General features: G+C 48.0%; 1 protein-coding gene across 1 annotated transcript; it reads right to left on the reverse strand.

Moving 5' to 3' along the window:
• Positions 1–1016: 1016 nt before the first annotated feature.
• Positions 1017–22322, reverse strand: LOC124467667 (gamma-aminobutyric acid receptor subunit alpha-2). The gene is made up of 10 exons (XM_047020005.1): positions 22054–22322; positions 21463–21547; positions 20273–20388; positions 12364–12431; positions 10285–10505; positions 9275–9357; positions 8798–8941; positions 4936–5088; positions 2183–2385; positions 1017–1586 (listed from the first exon to the last, which is right to left on the reverse strand). The coding sequence occupies exons 2-10, from the start codon at positions 21531–21533 to the stop codon at positions 1281–1283; spliced, it is 1365 nt and encodes a 454-aa protein (XP_046875961.1). The 5' UTR covers positions 21534–21547; positions 22054–22322; the 3' UTR covers positions 1017–1280.
• Positions 22323–24766: the final 2444 nt, after the last annotated feature.

Below are 24766 nucleotides of genomic sequence, written 5' to 3' on the forward strand. Positions count from 1 at the left end.
TAATTATTGCTCTCGCACTACATAGGGGACACGCTGCACAGTCCAGGTACATCATCTGAAGACTGTACAAGAGTAATACTACTATCGTCCACTCAAGATTAGTTGGATATTACTAAGCTATTCATAGCTATAATGACATAGTTTCCTCATTTTAGGCCCTGAAGTAATGAATGACTTAATACATAGAAACCAGAAAAACATAAACAACTCCCTGGAACCTCCAATGCAAAACTATTTGTCTAAAATATACATCTTTATCAACGGAACATGATGGCTGTGTTGAAAGTGTCAAGATCTGTTAAGAGTAAATATACAGTACATTGAACCAGCACTCAAGAGGATGTGCATATTGTTCAGAAACTCTAACATCTAATTTACATTTATAATATAATCCTATGAAAAATATAGATACATTATTAAAATGTCTTTAAAAAGGTGTTTATGACTGAAGTACAAATACTGGTCCAATTGTAATAGATAGCTTAGGCTAGGTTGGGTTGAAGCCCTTGGGGTAGTTTGGTCCGTATTCTGTATTTTACCTGTAAACCAGGGCTGGATGAGTCTGAAGATCGCAGCCTACTAACTCCTAACCGCCAGGGCCACACAGTACATCAGGATTGCTGTAAGAAGATATGTCTGAAAGATTCTGGGATCAAGACAAGGACACAGATATTCTCTGTGATGACAGAACTCCAATCAATTTTTTCAGGACTTTGGGGAAGTAAAATTGAATAAAATGATCATGAATAAAAACATTAATACAGTAAAATTCATGCAAAGTCTTACTGTGATATAACGAATCACACTGATGGTAAAAAATGTTTTTGTTCATTTTAGTTCACAAAATATACAAAATTGGCAACTTTCTTTCTTTTTTTTGCATTGGACAGATTAGAAGCTTACACAATAAAGAATTGAGTTTGCTCCCAAATTAAAACAAACACAACAAAATTCGAGCAAACAGTATAATGGAAGAAAACACTGAGTATTTAATGTAAACTTGAAACTGTCTCAGTTTCTCAACACCTTAGGGTGAATGGAAAATAGAAAGCACACAGATTTAAATACTATTTACAGATTATACCACCAAACACACATAACTCAGAAATATAAATACATACACATTTACAAAGGCAGTTATTTAAAAAGCAGAAATTGGTGTAGAAAAGAGAAGAAAGAGGGTCCCAAAGCATCCAGGGGTGGGCTGGCTGTACGGCTCAGGCCTACAGTTACTGGTGGTTTTGGTTTGTCTCTTAGTCCCCGAATTCAGAGTCGAGTCTTTAATTGGATGGGACCATATCCTTAATGACAGGTTCTCTGTTTAGGTAGGTGGCCCAGTAGACCAGGTTAAAGCTTCCAAACAGAACAGGGAACATTATCCTCGACATCCGGTCAATCTTACTCACGCTGTTAAACGTTTTCTTGCTGTCCGCGGCCTTGCCCTCCACCTTGGTCTTGCCAGGGTCGGACACTCCGCCCTTGGCGATGGTGGGCAGGCCTGAGTCCTTGGTGATGTTGGGTGCATAGTTGGCCACTGCTACGGCATACGCGTTGTTCTTCTTCACGACAGATGCCTTCTCTTTTTTCTGTCCAGGGATCGAAAGTTCAGAGATAGTCATCAGAGCTCACAGGAAGAACACCATGTGACACTCTGTCTCCTCCAGCCAGTCAGACTTAATGAATGAATTCACCGAGGCAGGCTCATAACAAGACAGAATGGGATCTAGGAAAGGCATCAATATAAATGCAGGGGAACGGGGGAAAGATGACGGCAAGGTCTCATATATACTGTCAAGACGCACAATATCTCAGCCTCTGTCTATAGCTTCATTCCCTTCCTGCCTGAAGAGGTAAGGTCAGCTCTCAGCTGTATTGACTCGTCATTAGGAGCCCTCATACTGCAACATCTACCTGAACATCATAGTAATCACTTGACCTGTATAACAGGCTATGTTCTGGGCAGGAGAGGAAGCTGAACACAAACGTATTCACTGCTGAGCTTGTACCGAGGAATATTACATCTGACTTAAAATCAGAGTGTTCTCTGTCTGGAGAACTCTGCATCTGAAGCACAGCCAAAGGTGCTTACACACAGCATAGTGCAACATCCTAGATTGGAGAGGATCCCCTTACAGAGAGATGTTCTGTAACAGAACCTCGTGGACAGCAGGACAGCAGTTACCTTGTCATTCACAATGCTCTTCCCGTCCCACGCCCACCCGCGCTTGGTGAAGTAGTTGACGGTGGCAAACTCAATGAGGGCGGAGAACACAAAGGCGTAGCAGACGGCGATGAACCAGTCCATGGCTGTGGCGTAGGCCACCTTGGGGAGGGAGTTCCGGGCGCTGATGCTGAGGGTGGTCATGGTCAGCACAGTGGTCACCCCTGCAGGCACAGAACAGACCAGCACTCAGGGTGAGCTAGAGTCAACAGCCACTGAAAGGTCAACTGGAAGAAAAAAAAATATTGTTGTTAAAACATCCAGAACTGGTCCAATGTTGAGGTTTGGACACGTTGTGTCACGTTGTGATTTGTGTCTCCGTTCCGCATCTCTTTAGATGACATTTACATTACGATGCGGTACGAGCTGGGGGTGGAATATGACACCACTGCTAAGGGTCTGAGGACGGAACTGTATCTTCAGCATGTCATACTCTTTATCCCCGGGCTGAGCTCCACTAACAACACAACTGGAGTTAGTTCAAGTTGACCTTTCAGGGAGTCAGATGGCTGAGCGGTGAGGGAGTCGGGCTAGTAATCAGAAGGTTACCGGATCGATTCCCCGCCGGGTCAAATGATGTTGTGTCCTTGGGCAAGGCACTTCACCCTACTTGCCTCGGGGAGAATGTCCCTGTACTTACTGTAAGTCGCTCTGGATAAGAGCGTCTGCTAAATGACTAAATGTAAATGTAATGTAAATGTTTCAGGGACTTCCTTCGTCCTGGTTCCCAGCCTTGCAGGCTCACTATGTGGCTGTTTCAGATTGGTGATGACCTTCTTGTTAACTGTAAACTATTCCTAAAGCAGAGTTTGCGTTGATGGGAGCATGGTCTCCACTGTCACCATGTGCAGAGTACAGTCCTGCTGTCAATTGTTATTACTACATTGAAGATACTGTAACATATTTAGGCGGAAAGTGTTCAACACATCAAATTCAGGTGAAAACGTTGACTCCTCAAACTCCAGACTGACGGTGAGCTTCTTGCCCGTCTTTCTTTCTCTGAAGAAGAAAAATAAATCATCTTCTCTACAAATGACACAAAAGACAGTATTTACCCGAAATATATTTTTAGAACCAACAACCAGAAAATAACACTTTGAATTTCTTTAGCCTATTTTTTTTTTTCTTATCAGAAGAGAAGAGAGCACAACCGTATGTGGCACCAAAATAATGAGGATGACTTGAAAAGCACACAGTGAACCATGAGCCAACAAGCCCCTCGTTCGACACAAACACAATTCAGACAGAGCCTGATCCATTAAAACTGTTGGAAGAGCCTCACCATTATCCACTGTGCCAAGGTCATCATACTGTCTCAGTCCAGCTTGAGGTTCTCTTAGATTTTGCTACACAAAATGAGTTAAGGCAAACCCAGTTTCTCCTCTCAGACAAGGAATATAACACTGCATACAGCATGCTCTACTGTAAATAATATAGTATACTATACGACAGTATACTATCTGTACATATTATACTTTACTGCTGTATAAACTCTATATAATATAGTATGCTATACTGCTGTATTTACTCAGGTAGCAGACTGCAGTGGCTTGACATGCAGTACCGATGAGTACCAGAGCTGTTTAGCTAAGAGTGTAGATTCAATTGCAGTTTCATATTAGAGCCCAGCTGAGCATTTAATGCTGTCACATCACATCAAGTTGGTGTTGCACAGTTCCAGTGACAGTCACAGGGGGATCCCCTCTCCCACCCCCTGGCTCCCGCACTGAGGCACAGATGCAGGGTCTGCATGTCAGACTGGAGGGTCAGTCTGGGACAACGCTGGCCAGCTGAGATACAACTGCAGGGAAGAAATAGAGGATTCCTAATCTTCACCCAACACAGTCCTTACCTACCTAACACAGTCCTTACCTACCTAACACAGTCCTTACCTTCCAAACACAGTCCTTACCTACCTAACACAGTCCTTACTCACCAAACACAGTCCTTACCTTCCAAACACAATCTTTACTCACCAAACACAGTCCTTACCTACCAAACACAGTCCTTACCTACCAAACACAGTCTTTACCTTCCAAACACAGTCCTTACCTTCCAAACACAGTCCTTACCTACCAAACACAGTCCTTACCTACCAAACACAGTCCTTACCTTCCAAACACAGTCCTTACCTACCAAACAGTCTTTACCTTCCAAACACAGTCCTTACCTACCCAACACAGTCCTTACCTACCAAACACAGTCCTCACTCACCAAACACAGTCCTTACCTATCAAACACAGTCCTTACCTACCTAACACAGTCCTTACCTACCAAACACAGTCCTTACCTACCAAACACAGTCCTTACCTTCCAAACACAGTCTTTACTCACCAAACACAGTCCTTACCTACCAAACACAGTCCTTACCTACCAAACACAGTCCTTACCTACCAGCCACAGTCTTTACGCACCAAACACAGTCCTTACCTACCCAACACAGTCCTTACTCACCAAACACAGTCCTTACTCACCAAACACAGTCCTTACTCACCAAACACAGTCCTTTCCTACCAAACACAGTCCTTACCTACCAAACACAGTCTTTACTCACCAAACACAGTCCTTACTCACCAAACACAGTCCTTACCTACCAAACACAGTCCTTTCCTTCCAAACACAGTCCTTACCTACCTAAGACAGTCCTTTCCTACCAAACACAGTCCTTACTCACCAAACACAGTCCTTACTCACCAAACACAGTCCTTACTCACCAAACACCGTCCTGGCAGGGACGGACTCCCTGTTGAGCCAGAAAGAGACCTGAGACAGGATGACAGTCATGATGCAGGGCAGGTACGTCTGGATAACAAAGTAACCGATCTTCCTCTTCAGGTGGAAGTGTGCAGTCATCACCGTGTATTCACCTGGACAGCACAGGAACAAGGACGCATTCAGGGACTTTTATGTTGTTATTGTAACATTTCATGACAGCATTAGACAAGGCGATGCATGGTGTATTGTATGTCTAACAGCATTATGAGCTGCTTGATTTCATATTAAAGTTCTGTGTTAGGATATCTAGTTGAGCCATTCACATTGTGATATCCTGCATCATACAATATCTACAACTTTATTTCAGGCTGGGGCGTGAGGATGTTTCCTGGTGTCCATTTTCTCACACTCATATATTGAACAACTGATGATTCTATAATAATCACATGAAGCTGGCAGAAGCTTGCGGCTAATGAGGACATGCTGGTGGTGCAGCTGATGGGAGATCTGATCTCAAAGAGAAGCTCAGATTAGACATGAGGCGAAGAAGAAGAGTGTTACCCATGGCAACCGAACAGAGAGAAATATATCTAATTTGCTGCAATTCTGCAACGAAGGCCTTGATACTGCCACTAGACAGGAGGGGGCTACTTTCTAAACAGGAGGGAGGGACCGCTCAGTCTAATCCCTCAAGAGTTTGTTTTCACTCTTTTATTCCAGTGCACTTCCAGTGTTTTATCCATTGATGTGGCATACTCTCTCTCCCTTTCTGTCTCTCTCTCTCTGTCTCGCTCTCTCTATCACGCACACATGCGCACGCACACACACACACGCACACACACACAAACATGCACACAAACGCACCCACACACACACACTTAACATAAAGTGAGCCAGCACACTCCTAGTCCGCTATATACCTCTACATCATGTGTAATTTAATTAGCATGCCTGTCCTCATGCCTGTCTGCTGTGGGGGCAGACAGAGGGGAGGGAGGGAGAGAGGGGAGGGAAAGGAGAGGGAGAGAATGGGAGTGGGGGAGGGGAAAGAAGGGGGGGGGGGGAGAAGGGGGGGGAGAAGTGGGATATGTGAGACGTGGCAGCAGTCTCACCAGAGAAGCTCCTGCTGTCTGGTGAGAGCAGCAGGATGGTGATTACAGCACGATGACGCTCATGTCAGCAGGCGTCCTAGCGTAGGAGACAGGCCCTTTGCCAGAGGGACACAACATTGCTCACAAGGAGAAGCTGATCCACAGTCAGCGGACCAAAGGACCAGGCTAGCAGACCAGAGGACCAGACTAGGTGACCAGAGGACCAGGCTAGATGACCAGGGGACCAGGCTAGCAGACCAGAGGACCAGGCTAGATGACCAGGGAACAACACCAGCGGACCAGGCCAGCGGACCAGACTAGATGACCAGGGGACCAGGCTAGCAGACCAGCGGACCAGACTAGATGACCAGGGGACCAGGCTAGCAGACCAGAGGACCAGGCCAGCGGACCAGAGGACCAAGCTAGATGACCAGGGGACCAAGCTAGCAGACCAGAGGACCAGGCCAGCGGACCAGAGGACCAAGCTAGATGACCAGGGGACCAGGCTAGCAGACCAGAGGACCAGGCTAGATGACCAGGGAACAACACCAGCGGACCAGGCCAGCGGACCAGACTAGATGACCAGGGGACCAGGCTAGCAGACCAGAGGACCAGGCTAGCAGACCAAAGGACCAGGCTAGATGACCAGAGGACCAGGCTAGCAGACCAAAGGACCAGGCTAGATGACCAGAGGACCAGGCTAGCAGACCAGAGGACCAGGCTAGCAGACCAGAGGACCAGGTTAGATGACCAGGGAACAAGGCCAGCGAACCAGGGGACCAGGCCAGCGGACCAGACTAGATGACAAGGGGACCAGGCTAGATGACCAGAGGACCAGGCTAGCAGACCAGAGAACCGGGCTAGATGACAACACGTCTTTACTAGGAATGCTAATATGTTAATGCTCATGTTGGCAATTGTCTCTCGTCCTGGTGCTAGGAGGAGGAGACTGAGTCTCTGGGAATGTCTCTGACCCATAAGACAAGCACATGAACACTCATGAAGGTGAGAGGTGTAGTCATTTCGTAAAGGTGCCATGAACACTTATGAAGTCCTTTATTCATGTGGTGTTTTGGGGTTCTTTACAGTCAGTGTCTTGTTGTTCTCTTGGCCCCATGCAGGATGTCCCTCACAACCACGCCTGCAGGCACACGGGGCTGCCAGACGGCCTGGTTTCACAGCACACTAGACGAGCCTCCCACACTGCACTGGTGAATTATTAAGCTGCTGTCAGCCAATCACCAGCACCCAAGCACATCATCAAACAAGGAAACAGCCTTGGGCAGCCGCCTGTGCGCTCCTATTGGTTGAACCACAACACTTGTTCTAGATTGCAGCTTTTAGTTGTGCATAAAGAACAGGACAGGGATTCGCTCTGGACGGGGGGGCGTCTTGCTGTGGAGGTTCTCCTCAGAGAGGAGACACACCAGAGAGGAATCTAGGAAGAAGCTCCTCAACCTGGAAGGCTCTCTCTGTGCTGAGGAGGGAGAGAGCTTCAGAGCTGTGGTGTCACCCTGCACTGTTAGGAATCCAACCTCTGTGACCAGCTCCAACTCTGAGAGCGTTCCAGGGCCTTAATGATCCGTGTGACAAGGCTGCTCCCAGGAAGACGGCTGATCTTAATTACTGAAGACCACTGCATCTGCAGGGTATTGATCTGGCCTGCAGTGACAGGCCTGATGACAGGACAGTCAGTGTCACGCATTGGACAATGTTAAAGCCCCTGTCTCACCTCACTACAACAAACTATCGCTAGTTAGTTAGTTAGTCTGTACGTTGGGTTAGTCATGTGATGCACCATGTCTGGGAGGTGAATCAGCAGTTTTTTAGGATGACTCTGGGCTTTTGACTCATGATGAGGACTCATGATGCTCAACAAAAAATGAAGAACTACATTTAATGTGGGAATCTGGTTTTTGAAAAGTCTCATAAGAAAGGAAATTTTAAGTGACCACCCCAAACCTAATTCAACCTAATTGAGCTTTGCTGTGGGACGACTCTGGATATGCTAATGACTCCTCTCTCTCCAGCCCCTCTGAGGAAGACACATCTGTTCCCCTCCAGTGATTTCTGCTTCAGCGTGTCTCCAAGCCCAGAACACAGCTCCTCCTGCTTGGTGAACGCTTCGCTGCTCGCCCGTTAGACAGGCTGTTCCTCCACAGTGCCAGGAGACACCACATCTTCTCAGTAAGGATCCTTGTGTTGCTGACTGACACCCAGACACACAGATTCCCATTCTTACCTGACCCCTCCTTTCACTCTCTCTTTCCCTCTTTCTCCCTCTCTCTTGTTCTCTCTGCCTCCTCTCTCTCCGTCTCTGTCCCTCCTTCCCTCTCTCTCCCCGCCCCCCCTTCTCTTGTTCTCTTTGAGTTATTTCCAACCCCCAACTGTTAGTTGAGGCAGTTGTCTGCACATCATCATACTGCGACTGAATTTCTAAAGTCCTTTGTCCTCTGTAAGAGGTTTTCTGTTCTCTGGTGAAGTATAACGTCCTGGGAGGGGCAGCAGGTCTGCTTCTGTTGTCACACGCACGGTGACACGTTCTGTAAATCATCTGCAGGTTGCCTTACATGTGGCTCCTACTTTAAAGACAACAAATCCCTCCTTTCCTACATGTCCTCTTCAATAAAGATGCTTAAAAACAAATCAACAGCCATCATTCAAGCTGATCAAAGTTGTACAGAGCTGGCAACAGCCCTACCCCTCCTGTGTGCTACACCGGTGGCCATCTACAGCAAGCTCTTTGTGTGTACTAAAGGGTTGGGGGTACCTGTGCTAGACTTGATGGTTTCTTGTCCTGCAGTTTTCCCCACCAGGTCGTACTGGTTGAGACGGGAGCTCTCCTCCTCCACCACAACGGAGGATGAGGCGTTGTAGGTCCAGGCATACGTCACCTCCGACATGGTGTAGGCATCTGAAGGGGGCAGGGGATCAGTACTGGAGCTACACAACCAGGCAGCACAACAAGAAGTACACAATTAAACTGCTACACAATGAGACACAGAGGAGAGGACGCCTGGTTACTGTGTTGTTTACTAGAGGGACAAGATTCAACACTGGGTGACTGGGTGAAAGCAAATGACTCTGACCAAGGTCATGCTGCTGGTGCAATCTAGCTGGTGGACTTCTCAATCAATGACCCCTCATGATACAAGACATATAATGTCCAGAATAACTTAATGATAATCTACTTTGTGACAGCTGTTTTTGTATTTCTCTTTAAAAGATGTTGAACATGATCACTCACAGCTGCCAAACTTCAGGGGACAGGAGTGGAAGTCCATGGGGAAATCTTCTAGATGCATGGGACACTCAGCATGAACTGTTAACCTGCGTCCGAAACCCAGATACAGACACACATACCCACACATGCACACACATACCCACACACACACACCCACCCATAACCACACACACACACCCATAACCACCCACACCCATACACATACACAGTACATTAATACAACATACAGTGCAGGTTACATGTTTTTCATCTGTGTTTGTTAAATGAGGGACAACATGTCTCTCCATGGTACACTGTCTCAGTCACTGAACCAGTTCAGATGTTTCCTCCCCTGCTGTCTGTAAACCAGCGCGGCATGAAAGCATGTTTCCACTCTGCTGCTTTCACCAATTAAAACGTGTCAGGTCAGCAATCACCTCCACAAGGGATGGAGAAAGGAGGCGTCTAATATAATCAAACATGCTCAGGTGAAGGAACTGAATGGAGAGCAGTTACAAAGACGGGCCCTGGGATGCAGAGATACAGCAGAAACCAGAGCAGGTCTTCCCATTCCAGTCTGGAGCTTTATAGTTTCATATGAACGACCTGGCTATGCTCTTTCCAAAGGGATTTTCTCTCAATGCTTTTGACAATTCAATGCTTTTAGCAGTATCTGAGGGGAGTCACTTGTCGTCACTTGTCACAATAATGGCTGCTGTCAGACGCCATTCCATAAATCACAGCTTTATTGATTTCGAGAGATTGAGGTAGAAGGAGGGTTTTTTCAGAGACCGATTTAATGAGAAGCAAAGGAGATGTGCAATAACATTTCATCTCTTATTTATGTCTAGGAATCCTCTGTTAGGTCAGTTTCCTTCTATTGCTAAAATTTTATTATGATGTTATAAAATATGTTGAAAGACAGTTAAATTAGGTATTAGTGTGTTGTACATGTGTCATATCTTAGATGTGAAGCAACACATGCAATATTTTGAGTGGTTTGGTTTTAAACAGAGTGAGATGTTTGTGTGTACCTCATGGTGTAGAGCAGAGTACCATCATCTTGGATCCTCAGTAGCTTGTTGGGCATGGTCATGTTGTGGGCGACTGACTTCTTGCCGTTGTGGAAAAATGTATCTGGAGTCCAGATCTTACTGGCCATCAAATTGTTCAGTCGCAAAATGTTCATTGGTCCCTCAAACTTCAACCTTTCATCTTTCCAGCTCTGCCGGAAGAAGACGTCGATAGTGTATTCCTGTGGAAGGAACATGGTCACTCACAACAACCTCAACATGTGTACACAGATCAGCAGAGCAGCCCAATCGGAGCGGCATGAAGGTGCTGTTCCTTGACAAAACCTCAATGAAAACTGTTTTGAAAAGGTTAGTTGGCAAAGCCAGAGTTCTTTAATTAAGCCTGCAAGTACAGACACTCACACGCATTGATTTAGCAGCCTCCCTAGGTCATGAACATGGAGGCAGACCAAGCACCCATTCCCCCCCATACACCCTCTCCCCCTCCTAGAGCTAGCATGGGATATGGGATAAGGATAGGGTACAGTTAGCATGGGGTTAGTTTTGAGTTAGGGTGGGGGGTGGGGAGGTTAATGTTAGGTACTGCTCTGTGGGTACATGGTAGTTTCTGTAACCTTGATCTAAAGTGTAACCATGAGGCTGTTCCTATGGGTGTAGGTATCACACGCCAGCACTGTGTGAACAGCTCACATGATGATTATCCTGAGCTCACAGGCATGAGTGCCCCGGCCCCCCCTGAGACGATCACACAAACTCCAGGAGCAAGTCTCCAACACCCCACACATGAACACTCACATGAGTGACTTGAGTTAACTGATCACTTCTAGATGAGGGGCCGTGGCATTAGCCATCACCTGCATTCAGACATCATAAATGTTTAATCAATAGTCCATCACTTGAAGAATGCCCCGTCTCCCTCTCTTGTCATTTCCAAGGAACCCGCAGATGATAAACGCTTGTTTATTTTCTTGAAAACAAGCAGAAGATAAACGAAGAAGTGACTTGAATAAATAATAAAGTATTAGTAATTCATAAGATAAAGCTGCCAATAGATGAGAGAGCATTACCTGGCATGTATGCAACAAAGACTGCTTTTAAACTGAAGTTAGCACTTTTACCCTGTTTGATAGATCTAACTTTAAAAAATAATAAAATATTAATTAAACATTTAGTGTGGAAACATTAAGTACAGTCAGTTACTATTCAGCAGGTTAGCTGTTACATGCACATTTAAACCACTTAAACGTAATCAGCTAACAAGTGTAATCGAGATGTTATTGTTGCTCTGCGAGTACGTACTGCACTGTTGTATAATATTTCGTTTACCGTGCATGTTGAGAAGTGGGTCCTTTGTCATGTGGCTTGTATATACAGACTGTTTCCTGACTGTGACCATCGAAATACTGTAGAACTATACACTTCTGATCGTTGATCTGCTGCTGTACTTTCAATATACACTACTCATGAGTCGCTTTGGAAAAAGCGTCTGCTAAATGAATGAAACATTGTAAATGTAACCCAACGATCCCTTAATAATAATAGAAAGAAGGGAGCTGGACGAGGGCATGCTGCCCTGCTCTCTGAGGTGCATCATGAAGGGAATCAGGCAGTAGCTGACAGGGAGACAGTCAAGCAGAGGGGGAACCTGATGGGAGGATTCAGTGAGTTTAGGACTGAACTGGAAAAAAAAGGACCCTCACAATGAACACAAACTGTCTGCTCTTATCTCTCCTTGTCATGCAGTGTTCCTGTTAAAGAGAGGGATCACAGAAGGCAGCGCTGTGGAGAACATTAACTGGCCATGAAGGATCCAAAGAGATACGTTTTAGAAAAGCAAACAGGTGTGCAGCCTGTGGTATGAGGAGCACTAGTCTGGGAGAGGAGAGACTCAGAGCTGGGATGAGGAGGAGGAGAAGCTCTGGGCTGGAAGGAGAAGGAGAGGCTCTGGGCTAGAGGCCTGGCGTGTGGAGTCCAAAGTGGAGACCAGTGTGGAGGTCCTGGCCTCTTCAGGAAGGAGGTTGAAGGGAGCTAGCAGGTCAGGATGCAGACGGACTGTGTGTGAAGAGGCAGTGTTCTCACCATATCTGTGTCTGACACGGGGCCAAAGCTGGTGACGTAGATGTTGGTCGTCACTTCTGTCACACGATCTGAGGAGAAGAACAGAAATGAGAGACCAGAGCTGCAAAATATAAATCTTTCCTTACCGACAAACATAAATATGAATATACTTGATAAATATGAATATATGTTCCTCTGGTCTGTCCTCCCTGCTCCTCCGGTCTGTCCTCCCTGTTCAACTGGTCTGTCCTCCCTGTTCCACTGCTCTGTCCCCCCTGTCCTCCCTGTTCCACTGGTCTGTCCCCCCTGTCCTCCCTGTTCCACTGCTCTGTCCCCCCTGTCCTCCCTGTTCCTCTGGTCTGTCCTCCCTGTTCCTCTGGTCTGTCCTCCCTGTTCCACTGGTCTGTCCCCCCTGTCCTCCCTGTTCAACTGGTCTATCCTCCCTGTTCCACTGACCTGTCCTCCCTGTTCAACTGGTCTGTCCTCCCAGTTCCTCTGGTCTATCCTCCCTGTTCCTCTGGTCTGTCCTCCCTGTTCCATTTGTCTGTCCTCCCTGTTCCACTGGTCTGTCCTCCCTGTTCCTCTGGTCTGTCCTCCCTGTTCCACTGGTCTGTCCCCCCTGTCCTCCCTGTTCCTCTGGTCTGTCCTCCCTGTTCCTCTGGTCTGTCCTCCCTGTTCAACTGGTCTGTCCTCCCTGTTCCACTGGTCTGTCCTCCCTGTTCCACTGGTCTGTCCTCCCTGTCCTCCCTGTTCCTCTGGTCTGTCCTCCCTGTTCCTCTGGTCTGTCCTCCCTGTTCCACTGGTCTGTCCCCCCTGTCCTCCCTGTTCCTCTGGTCTGTCCTCCCTGTCCTCCCTGTTCCTCTGGTCTGTCCTCCCTGTTCAACTGGTCTGTCCTCCCTGTCCTCCCTGTTCCTCTGGTCTGTCCTCCCTGTTCCACTGGTCTGTCCCCCCTGTCCTCCCTGTTCCTCTGGTCTGTCCTCCCTATTCCTCTGGTCTGTCCTCCCTATTCTACTGGTCTGTCCTCCCTGTTCCACTGGTCTGTCCTCCCTGTCTTCCCTGTTCCTCTGGTCTGTCCCCCCTGTCCTCCCTGTTCCTCTGGTCTGTCCTCCCTGTTCCGTCCTCCCTGTTCCTCTGGTCTGTCCCCCCTGTCCTCCCTGTTCCTCTGGTCTGTCCTCCCTGTTCCTCTGGTCTGTCCTCCCTGTTCCACTGGTCTGTCCCCCCTGTCCTCCCTGTTCAACTCGTCTGTCCTCCCTGTTCCTCTGGTCTGTCCTCCCTGTTCCTCTGGTCTGTCCCCCCTGTCCTCCCTGTTCAACTGGTCTGTCCTCCCTGTTCCTCTGGTCTGTCCTCCCTGTTCCTCTGGTCTGTCCTCCCTGTTCCTCTGGTCTGTCCCCCCTGTCCTCCCTGTTCCTCTGGTCTGTCCTCCCTGTTCCTCTGGTCTGTCCTCCCTGTTCCACTGGTCTGTCCCCCCTGTTCCTCTGGTCTGTCCTCCCTGTTCCTCTGGTCTGTCCCGCCTGTCCTCCCTGTTCCTCTGGTCTGTCCTCCCTGTTCCACTGGTCTGTCCCCCCTGTTCAACTCGTCTGTCCTCCCTGTTCCTCTGGTCTGTCCTCCCTGTTCCTCTGGTCTGTCCCCCCTGTCCTCCCTGTTCAACTGGTCTGTCCTCCCTGTTCCTCTGGTCTGTCCTCCCTGTTCCTCTGGTCTGTCCTCCCTGTTCCACTGGTCTGTCCTCCCTGTTCCATTGGTCTGTCCCCCCCTGTCCTCCCTGTTCCTCTGGTCTGTCCTCCCTGTTCCACTGGTCTGTCCTCCCTGTCCTCCCTGTTCCTCTGGACCACCGGCATGTCCTTCGGGTCTACTGGTAAACCCCAGGGCAGGAGACCAGGGTTCTATCTCACTGGGACAAAATGTTGAACTATGTCATGACACAACAAACCCAAACGTTTCACACAAGCCTCCAGGTAATATTGCGTAGAACCTGCCAACAACAACAGCACACAAGCACAGCTCTGTCTCTGCAGTATGTCTGCTTCATTAAGCACCGCATCTCCTCTCCGCTCGGCCAATTCCAAAAGCTTTTAGAGGTTTCTATCCGCCTTGCCCGGCACACCACCTCGGTGTTCCAAAGAGCTTCTCATTAGGCTGACTAAAGTGCTGTCAGGAGCAGAGCCACCCTGCATCTCCCCTCCCTGCGTCTCCCCTCCCTGTGCCTCCCCTCCCTGCCCCTCCCTGTGCCTCCCCTCCCTGCGTCTCCCCTTCCTGCGCCTCCCCTCCCTGCGCCTCCCCTCCCTGCGCCTCCCCTCCCTGCGCCTCTCATCCCTGCGCCTCCCCTCCCTGTGCCTCCCCTCCCTGCGTCTCCCCTCCCTGTGCCTCCTCTCCCTACGTCTCCCCTCCCTGTGCCTCCCCTCCCTGCGTCTGCCCTCCCTGCGCCTCCCCTCCCCTCCCTGCGCCTCCCCTCCCCTCCCTGCGTCTCCCCTCCCTGTGCCTCCCCTCCCTGCGCCTCCCCTCCCTGCGTCTCCCCTCCCTGCGCCCCCCCTCCCCTCCCTGTGCCTCCCCTCCCTGCGCCTCCCCTCCCTGCGTCTCCCCTCCCTGCGCCCCCCCTCCCCTCCCTGTGCCTCCCATCCCTGTGTCTCCCCTCCCTGTGCCTCCCCTCCCCTCCCTGTGCCTCCCCTCCCTGTACCTCCCCTCCCTGTGCCTCCCCGCGCCTCCCCTCCCCTCCCTGCGCCTCCCCTCCCCTCCCTGCGCCTCCCCTCCCCTCCCTGTGCCTCCCATCCCTGTGCCTCCCATCCCTGTGTCTCCCCTCCCTGTGCCTCCCCTCCCCTCCCTGCGTCTCCCCTCCCTGTGCCTCCCATCCCTGCACACGGACATGTAATGGATATCCTTACTTATTCATGAGCTAAAGGGGGACCACAGTGGGTGGAGGGTGCAGTACATTTAGCAAGACATACTTCAAACTTCATATTTCATGACATATATTTAAGTATGTAAAGCTACATTACGGAAGATTTTCTACATGATTCAAAACCAGAACAGAAGCAGATTTGTTTTCTTTTTTTATGCAAAATGACATTTGAGAGAAAAGAAAACATGCAATAACAACATGCTGGGAAAAACAGTAGAACACTAGGGGGCTGGTTAGTAACCTTTATCTAGTGTCCTGGCATACAGAGATGTTTTATGCTCTGGTTTGGCTTCATGAAGTGAGATTGTGTGCCTACATTATGTAAATGTATATACATACATATAAAATAATGTTGGGGAAATCAACAAAGCTGTAATAAAAAAGATTGTAAAAACCAATTCAAAAACACAACATACCTGTGTACATTTTAACAAACAAATAATATCAAACTAAATCAAGAACAAAAATAATTTGAGCCATATTTTCTACTAAAAGTGGCACCTTAGCATAGCTGAAGACACAAAAGAAGACAGAAGAAGAAGCCCTGGGATGTTTAAGACCAGAGTGCTTTTACTGCCCCAGGACCTCAAACCACCCATTTATAGTAACAAGGAACAAACTGTCAGAGGTTAATTTGTGTGTCTCAGACGAACAGACCGAGTTTAACGGATGAGCTGTGGAACGGGCAGTTTGATCATCTGTCCTCGTCTTTCTACCAACACGCATGATTCATGATCCAACGGTCACAAATAAACTCAGTTAATTCAGCTGGATAAACCTAATCCGGAACAGTCAACAAAGCATTAAAACCCAATATATCGTTTCAATTGATCTGTTGAATTTATCCATAACAATACCACATAAACCTAATTTGCTGAGAGGGCAACTTCTTTATATTGTATTGATGCAACGACATTGTAAGTAACTCTGTGAACTAGTTCTACAGTGTCACCACAAAACAAGGCCATCTTCTGTTCTCAGGGTGAGAGTGAGTCACCTCTCTAAGATGTCACAGCCTAGCAGACACCAGCCCATGCTGACCACATGATGAAGACCAATAATATCTAATCTACTATTGTCTTGACAACATTGAAAAGGTGATTGGTTAGCTGGTTTTGGATGCTGCTGGAGGAGGACTGGGGTGGTTAACCATCCTGCTGACCAGTCCCCCAGGAGGACTGGGGTGGTTAACCCTACTGCTGACCAGTCCCCCAGGAGGACTGGGGTGGTTAACCATCCTGCTGACCAGTCCCCCAGGAGGACTGGGGTGGTTAACCATCCTGCTGACCAGTCCCCCAGGAGGACTGGGGTGGTTAACCCTACTGCTGACCAGTCCCCCAGGAGGACTGGGGTGGTTAACCCTCCTGCTGACCAGTCCCCCAGGAGGACTGGGGTGGTTGACCCTACTGCTGACCAGTCCCCCAGGAGGACTGGGGTGGTTAACCCTACTGCTGACCAGTCCCCCAGGAGGACTGGGGTGGTTAACCGTCCTGCTGACCAGTCCCCCAGGAGGACTGGGGTGGTTAACCATCCTGCTGACCAGTCCCCCAGGAGGACTGGGGTGGTTAACCCTCCTGCTGACCAGTCCCCCAGGAGGACTGGGGTGGTTAACCATCCTGCTGACCAGTCCCCCAGGAGGACTGGGGTGGTTAACCATCCTGCTGACCAGTCCCCCAGGAGGACTGGGGTGGTTAACCATCCTGCTGACCAGTCCCCCAGGAGGACTGGGGTGGTTAACCCTCCTGCTGACCAGTCCCCCAGGAGGACTGGGGTGGTTAACCCTACTGCTGACCAGTCCCCCAGGAGGACTGGGGTGGTTAACCCTACTGCTGACCAGTCCCCCAGGAGGACTTGGGTGGTTAACCCTCCTGCTGACCAGTCCCCAAGGAGGACTGGGGTGGTTAACCCTACTGCTGACCAGTCCCCCAGGAGGACTGGGGTGGTTAACCCTCCTGCTGACCAGTCCCCCAGGAGGACTGGGGTGGTTAACCCTACTGCTGACCAGTCCCCCAGGAGGACTGGGGTGGTTAACCCTCCTGCTGACCAGTCCCCCAGGAGGACTGGGGTGGTTAACCCTACTGCTGACCAGTCCCCAAGGAGGACTGGGGTGGTTAACCCTACTGCTGACCAGTCCCCCAGGAGGACTTGCTAAACCAGCAGTTTTGCTGTGCTCTTCCCCGGAGCACTGCTGTGGCTCTTAAATACAGACATTTAACAACTGGTCATGCTGACCTATATACTGTAGCTGGGACAAATACAGACCCTGTCTTGAAAATAAAAAATATATTGTTTGTTTGTTGGAGTTTAGAAAACAAATATTCCACTGACACATCAAATTTTCATGGATGCATCATGTGAATGCATAGAAGAGGGCAAAAAGGAATATTTCTTCATGCGGCATGCAGTTTTTCTGGGCACTCTTTTAGAATGGTTTTGTTCTGTGATGCATATAGATCTGTTTAGGATGTCCTCCCTGCCCCACATACAGGACAGTACTCAGGAAGGTACAGGACAATCTTCCACCCCCTGACCAAAGGAACACCTCTCTTTCTGAACTTTCAGTTTCAAATCACACCTGATGGGAGGCAGTGGTGGGGTGAGGGGCACTAGGAGAAGAGGAGGAAGAGGAGATGAGGAAAGATGGAGGAGGAAAGATGAATAAAGAGAGGGAAAGGAGGAGAAGTAGAGGAGGAGAGGTAGAACAGGAGAGGAGGAGGGGGTAGAGGAGATGCACAAGGACTGGAAGGAGAGATTCGGTCACCATATAGAAAGATTCTTCTGTGTTCTTGGATGAAGACGTTTAATATGTCACGTTTCTGTGTATAGAGAGATCATCTCTCCAAGGTCCATCGTTTATGATTCACAATAACACCCTGGCATTGATTAGCTCTGCTTTGAGTTTATAATCCTCATTACCCCATTATGGAATAAACATCTCATACAGGGCACACACACATTCACCTTAGATTAGTACCTCTTGTACTTAGAATCTTGATTAAAACATATTTATATTTGGTTATTAAAAAGTAGAAATACAAGACCAGGTAAGTTGTGGTTCTGAGTGGGTCCATGCTGCCTGCATTTTTACCACCGTGAGGGAGCGGAGGTCAACAAGGATCCTGACGAGTCTGACCCTGCCTCTACACTCACACTCACACACACCCTGCCTCTACACTAACACACACACACACCCTGCCACCACACACCCTGCCTCTACACTCACACACACACACACCCTGCCTCCACACACCCTGCCTCCACACACCCTGCCTCCACACACCCTGCCTCTACACTCACACACACACACACCCTGTCTCTACACTCACACACACACACACCCTGCCTCCACACACCCTGCCTCCACACACCCTGCCTCTACACTCACACACACACACACACCCTGCCTCTACACTCACACACACACACACCCTGCCTCCACACACCCTGCCTCCACACACCCTGCCTCCACACACCCTGCTTCTACACACCCTTTCTCTACACACCCTGCCTCTACACACCCTGCCCCTACACACCCTGCCCCTACACACACACCCTGCCCCTACACACACACCCTGCCTCCACACACCCTGCCTCCACACACCCTGCCTCCACACACCCTTTCTCCACACACCTTGCCCCTACACACCCTGGCTCAGACAAATCAGTTGACATGAAGAAACATGAACAGAAACTGTAGAACATTTCCTAGCAGTAGAGTTGTTGCTGGCGAGGCATCGATGCAAACGGTCACAATGATACCAGTGAAATGATGGCTGGCTTATTATCCTTTCGTAAAAAGTCATGGTACTACTGTAATTTACATTTACTAAATGCCATTACATTCCTCATCCTCTCAAGATAAGGGAGAGTGCTTTTACGGCTTAGTAGCGCTGACCTAAGATATGAATATCACAATACAGTAAAACACCTAGGAGAAGGAGCAGGCCTGTCAGAGCAGGGCCTTCACGCTGGTGAACCAGCACAGCTCCGTGACACAGTTCTGTCACAAACACAGAGACAATGGGAGGACGCGTGGCACTGCCCTGCTGACTCACAACACCAGGAGACGGGGAGATCCACGACCAGCCCTGGGTTCTCACTGTCCCAGAGAGAGGAGGAGGAGGAGGAGGGAGGGGAGGAGGGAGAGGAGGAATGAGAGGAGGAATGAGAAGAAGAACGAGAGGAGGAATGAGAGGAAGAATGAGAGGAGGAATGAGAGGAAGAATGAGAGGAGGAATGAGAGGAGGAATGAGAGGAAAAATGAGAGGAGGAATGAGAGGAGGAATGAGAGGAAAAGCAATAGGACGGGAGTGAGGAAGAGGAGTAATGAGAGGAGAGAGAGGAGAAGAGAGAGTAGGAGAGAGAAGGAGAGAAGGAGAGAGAGGAGAAGAGAGAGGAGAAGAGAGAAGGAGAGAAGGAGAGAGAGGAGAAGAGAGAGGAGAAGAGAGAAGGAGAGAAGGAGAGAGAGGAGAAGGGGAAAGGAAGAAAGATGAAGGGAGAGGAGGAGAGAGGGAGGGAGAAGAGGAGGAGGGAGAAGAGTGATGACAGGAGGAAGACGAGGAGGAAGAGTGAGATGAAACAGGTAGCCTCCCCCCAGCGCTCCCTGGCACAGTGTCTGTCTCCCCAGGAGCCTCAGGTTGCTCTCCCTCCACCTGGGTGCTGTCGTGCTGTCGTGCTGTCAGCCTATCAGCCTGTCAGCCTATCAGGCTGGACCCCAGACATACTGTTCTCATCACCCCTCTTACATGATTACTGAGTAGATCACATGGCTCTGCCAACGAGCAAGGACATAGTCATAGAGGTCATAGTGTTCAGTCACCTCCCCCCTCTGGTGGTCCAGGACAGTCACCTCCCCCCTCTGGTGGTCCAGGACAGTCACCTCCCCCCTCTGGTGGTCCAGGACAGTCACCTCCCCCCTCTGGTGGTCCCGTCCGGCTGGGACTCACTGCCACTGTTGTGGACTTATAAATCAGTCAAGTGCTCCTTGTTCCCACAGACAGTGGGTTCCCCTACAGACTGAAACCCCAAGCTGCTCACCCCCCAGTCCTGGACGCAGGCGGTTGTCATAGCCGTCCAGGAGGCGGTCCAGGATGCGGGTGAACAGGGTGATGTTGGTCTTGAAGGCGTTGGTGGCAGCATCAGCAGAAACGGACCTGGATAACACACCAGAGTTAACAGCAGCAGCTGTAGAGCTGGGCTTCATCACAACAGACACAGGGAGCCCCTTCCTGTGGCTGGGAGCTGGGCTTCATCACAACATCTTTCCACAGAAATTAATCACGTATTTTTAAACATCAGAAGGCCTCTCATTCACTCACATGCAGACACATACACAGAAAACACACATACAAACAATATAGTGCACACACACTCACAACATATGTGCACACACACACACGCATACAATATAGTGCACACACACATACACACACTCCCCTATCACTCTGCTTAGCTGACCCAGTTCAAGGCTGAACATTTGTGTGCCATCTGATCTGGGAAAAACACACAATTGAATATGCAAACGTAGCGGTACACTGAGGGTAGAATATATATATAATACAATACAGACCATTCTTTGACCACCAAAATTACAAACATACACTTCTGAACCTTGATTTTCAGTTACTAGCTTTGGATAAAAGCATCTGCTGAATAAATGAAATGGAAATCTTGTAACAGCATTGTTCATTATCGTTCATTTTTTATATTCATAACATCTTGAACCCACTGTACTTGAACAATGCAGGTTGTATAAAAAATGACCATCATCTCCAAATAATAAACAGACATCAGAGCACCAATCCTGGTCCACTGAGCCAACACACCTTAACCATGACACTGGTTGTACATTTTTATTCAGTGAAGTTAGTCAATATAAATAAATAAATAGATTCTATGTATTTGCCTATTTTCCCAATTTGTGAAGAGTACTTCTCCAGGGCCTCTAACGGATGAGGCGTGACTACATCCCAGACTCCCCCTCACCACCGCCGGGACCGCGTCCTCAAATCAAGACGACACAATCAGTTTACAAAGACCCCCACTTTGACAACTATTCACTACCGCTTGCTCGATACCTCACGCTGGGGCATTATCACAGAGTCGAGTCCATCCAAATCCTACATCGTTGTTCTTGTGTTCTGAGCTAACATGAATTGTGTGGCTCAGTATGAGTGAAACAGAGCTTTGCTTCGTAATGAACCTAAAACCTTCCTTCTATTAATTACCTCGTCTTCCAGAGGATCATCAGCATGAAGCAGATGATCAGATATGGAAATCCACTCTCCCTATTCCTCATTGCTGCATGCACACCTACACAGTAAGAAACAAATGAACAACAAATGAATGAATGATTAATGCAGTCACATAATTAGCAAAGCTGCTGTAAAAGGCGTTTAAATGTGTGGTATGACCAAACCTAGTGTATGGCCTCAATACCCAAGTCGTTGGGCGGCCCACACCATATCATGTCAATATGAAAGCTCAATTGAGTATAACAGCGCGTTAACCAGGGACACCCAATTAGTATTCAGTGACACGTAACATGCCTGTGTTGAATAATAATGTATAGGCTACTGGCTAACGTGATATTCAACTGACCATTTCTGAAAGAGTTAGCATTTAAATCCCCAGTTTATCAAAACGTTTAGTTCAGAGAAGCATTTAGGAGGGATACCCCCGTTAACAGAAAACTCTAAAATGTGGGTTAATTAAAGCAGAACAGGCAAGCCGTTAAGATCTTAGAACATGTCATGCTTTTTTCATTCGTAGATTCATGATAGACTTTTCGTCCGTAAACCACATTCAAAAACACTAACCTGGAATGTAGGGTGCACTTGCAAGTGATCCGACCTCAAACCGAGAAAAACGTAAGAGTTGAGCCCAATTAGACCACAGGTTCTGTTGCTACCGCACGTCTTGGAAATTCCAAGAAATGACTATTGAACACTGGGATCTCACAGCTTTCTCACAAGCTGATGAATTCTTTTTGGAGGGCTGATAAAATTGTAGTCCTAGCATTCACAGTGGAATAATCATTTTACATTCTGAAAGCTGATTCCAGTTCAGTGTAGATCGTGATACAGACGCGCTCTCTCGGTCCCTTGCCTCTCTTCCCCCTCACTAACTACAGAAAAAGCCAATGAAGAACGACACCGGGTCCTAAAGGTAGCACAGTTTAGTATTTGAAAACTGTCACCGAATGTTATTTTCTTAACGGTTACAGCCTACGATTTAGATTCTCATTCCGGTTAGAGTTAGTCCGGTAAAATGGGCAACAGTGATTTAACGCCGCTATCGACGATCATAGTTCGTAGACAAGTGAACAAGGCACTCGACTTGAGAAAGAGCTGTTCCTTCAGGACCACGTGCTTTCCTTAGAAAGAAATATCTTATTTGACGAAATTTAAATATGCCAGGTGCAGGGGCGGATCTCGAGATTTTCATTTAGGGTGGCAATGGGGTGGCAAAGTTGTTGGGTGGCCTCCTGGAGGCAAATCAAACCCAAAGTACGTGGGTACAGTACTCCCTATGGTAAATGATTAGGCTAGAACATTGTAGTTTAAATCATACAGTAACATTAATATTATTTATTGAAATGTTCTGTAATGTACAAATAATATTTTTCCGTGGGAAGATTGAGGTTCATGTTGTTCAATTGTAACTTGTTTCACTACATGCTCTTATGGTTCTCCCCTTTTGGACTATTTTTTCACAATGTATGCTTCATGTTTTGACTACCCGCAATGTTTGGGGCTATCTCGTTGTAATGATCAGTGACCTATGCACTTTTTTAAAGCTCTCTCTTGGAAGTCGCCTCGGATAAAAGCGTCTGCTAAATGCATACAATTTTTTTGGGGGGTGGCAGTATTTTTTATTGGGGTGGCAGCTGCCACCCCTTGCCACCCTTTAGATCCGCCACTGGCCAGGTGTTCTTTAATTAATCATGTACATTTGTCATTAATCAAAACCCATCTTTTAAGGACATTTCCATAAAGACAATAACATGATATTATCAGTGGCAAGTAAGGGATTCACCTGAATTTCACACTTGAGAGTACATGTGTGGATAAATCTCTGTGCCGAGGTCCTGTAGGGGATAGTCCGCGTGCCTCCACGCTCTCCGGGGACAGACCTCAGGTGCTTTTCTTCACACAGAGCTGCACATATCAGGAAGAGATCTGCACATGGTCAGCTCAACAGACATGGCACAAACCCCTTCATGCCCAGGACAGTGTGAGAAGTGGTTAGGCCGTGCTTTTAGGGTCACCAGCATGAAGAATAGAAAATACATATTCATCTTATTTCTATGTTCTGGATTAGACGGCTGAGAACAAGAAAATACCCTGTTGAACTTTGTTGCAAAAGTTCCATCAAAATCAGTTCCTATATCAAATAAAAATGTGTTGCCATAATTCATTTAGTCACAGTGTAAGCACAGCACATCAGTCACATACAGATATTTCCATTTTTAAAGAGGAAACATTATTTTAGATTTAGAGCAAAGGCCATGTGCTCCTGATGTAGGTGGCATGTGTGGGAGAGTAACACTATGAGAGCTGAAAGAACAAGGATGAATTGAGAGAAAAATGATAGAAAGAGAAGTTAGAGTAGGTTACAGTAAACATAAGTTTCACTTGGGTAATAACTCTTAAGTTTGAGCTTTCCAGGAGTGGATGATAGTGGATGTTAAAATTCATCTCCTTTTGGTAACAACCTTCAACTGCCCCTTTACAGCATCCACTTACCCCTCACCCACCCCCTCCCCCTACTGTGCCTTCTTAAACTTTACAACACCACTTCATTATTTAGCAGCTCTTATGGATCTACATTGTTACTATCGGTATTGCTATGCAGTCACATGGTAAATAACATCAATGTAAAGTGTTAGGTTGTGTGTGTTGTGTAGTTGTGGAAGGGGTTGTGTAAGTCACAGTATGCCCCTGGTTGTCACATTATTCCATTGATTCCCAAACCAACCTCTACATGTGACAGGTCATCAATACCACAGTCAACCTCAGCAGTATGACCTTCACAGCTAGTGTCTTGTCTGGACCTGCCTGGACCTGTCTGGTTCTGTCTAGACCTGTCTGGTTCTGTCTGGAACTGTCTGGTTCTGTCTAGTTCTGTCTGGTCCTGTCTGGTTCTGTCTGGTTCTGTCTGGTTCTGTCTGGTTCTGTCTGGAACTGTCTGGTTCTGTCTGGACCTAACTGGACCTGTCTGGTCTTGTCTGGTTCTGTCTGGTTCTGTCTGGACCTGTCTGGTCCTGTCTGGTCCTGTCTGGACGTGTCTGGTCCTGTCTGGACATTCAGAAAGAACCTCGATAACTGGCCAGTGGCTGGTAATGAGAAATGTGACATATTTGCATTGCTAGGTGTTGCATCATGTCACTTCGTTGACAACAGATCACTTCGGCACATCTGGGAATGTGCTGCAACACGAGGCAGGTTCATCCTTGCTAAAGGGATTTGTTTTAGGAGCTGTGAACAACTACTGTCGCTGACGCTGAGAGTGTACCGCTTCCTCAGGTAG

This window comes from Hypomesus transpacificus, chromosome 1 (assembly GCF_021917145.1).
Source record: "Hypomesus transpacificus isolate Combined female chromosome 1, fHypTra1, whole genome shotgun sequence".
Classification (NCBI taxonomy): domain Eukaryota; kingdom Metazoa; phylum Chordata; class Actinopteri; order Osmeriformes; family Osmeridae; genus Hypomesus; species Hypomesus transpacificus.

Excerpts from the sequence above, each read along its gene's own strand:
- LOC124467667 (XM_047020005.1), bottom strand. The coding sequence starts at position 21,533 with ATGAGGAATAGGGAGAGTGGATTTCCATATCTGATCATCTGCTTCATG. Across the intron at positions 5,089-8,797 it reads AACCATCAAGTCTAGCACAG|GTGAATACACGGTGATGACT; the intron begins GTACCCCCAACC and ends TGTGCTGTCCAG. Across the intron at positions 2,386-4,935 it reads CCCTGCCAGGACGGTGTTTG|GGGTGACCACTGTGCTGACC; the intron begins GTGAGTAAGGAC and ends CTGTGCCTGCAG.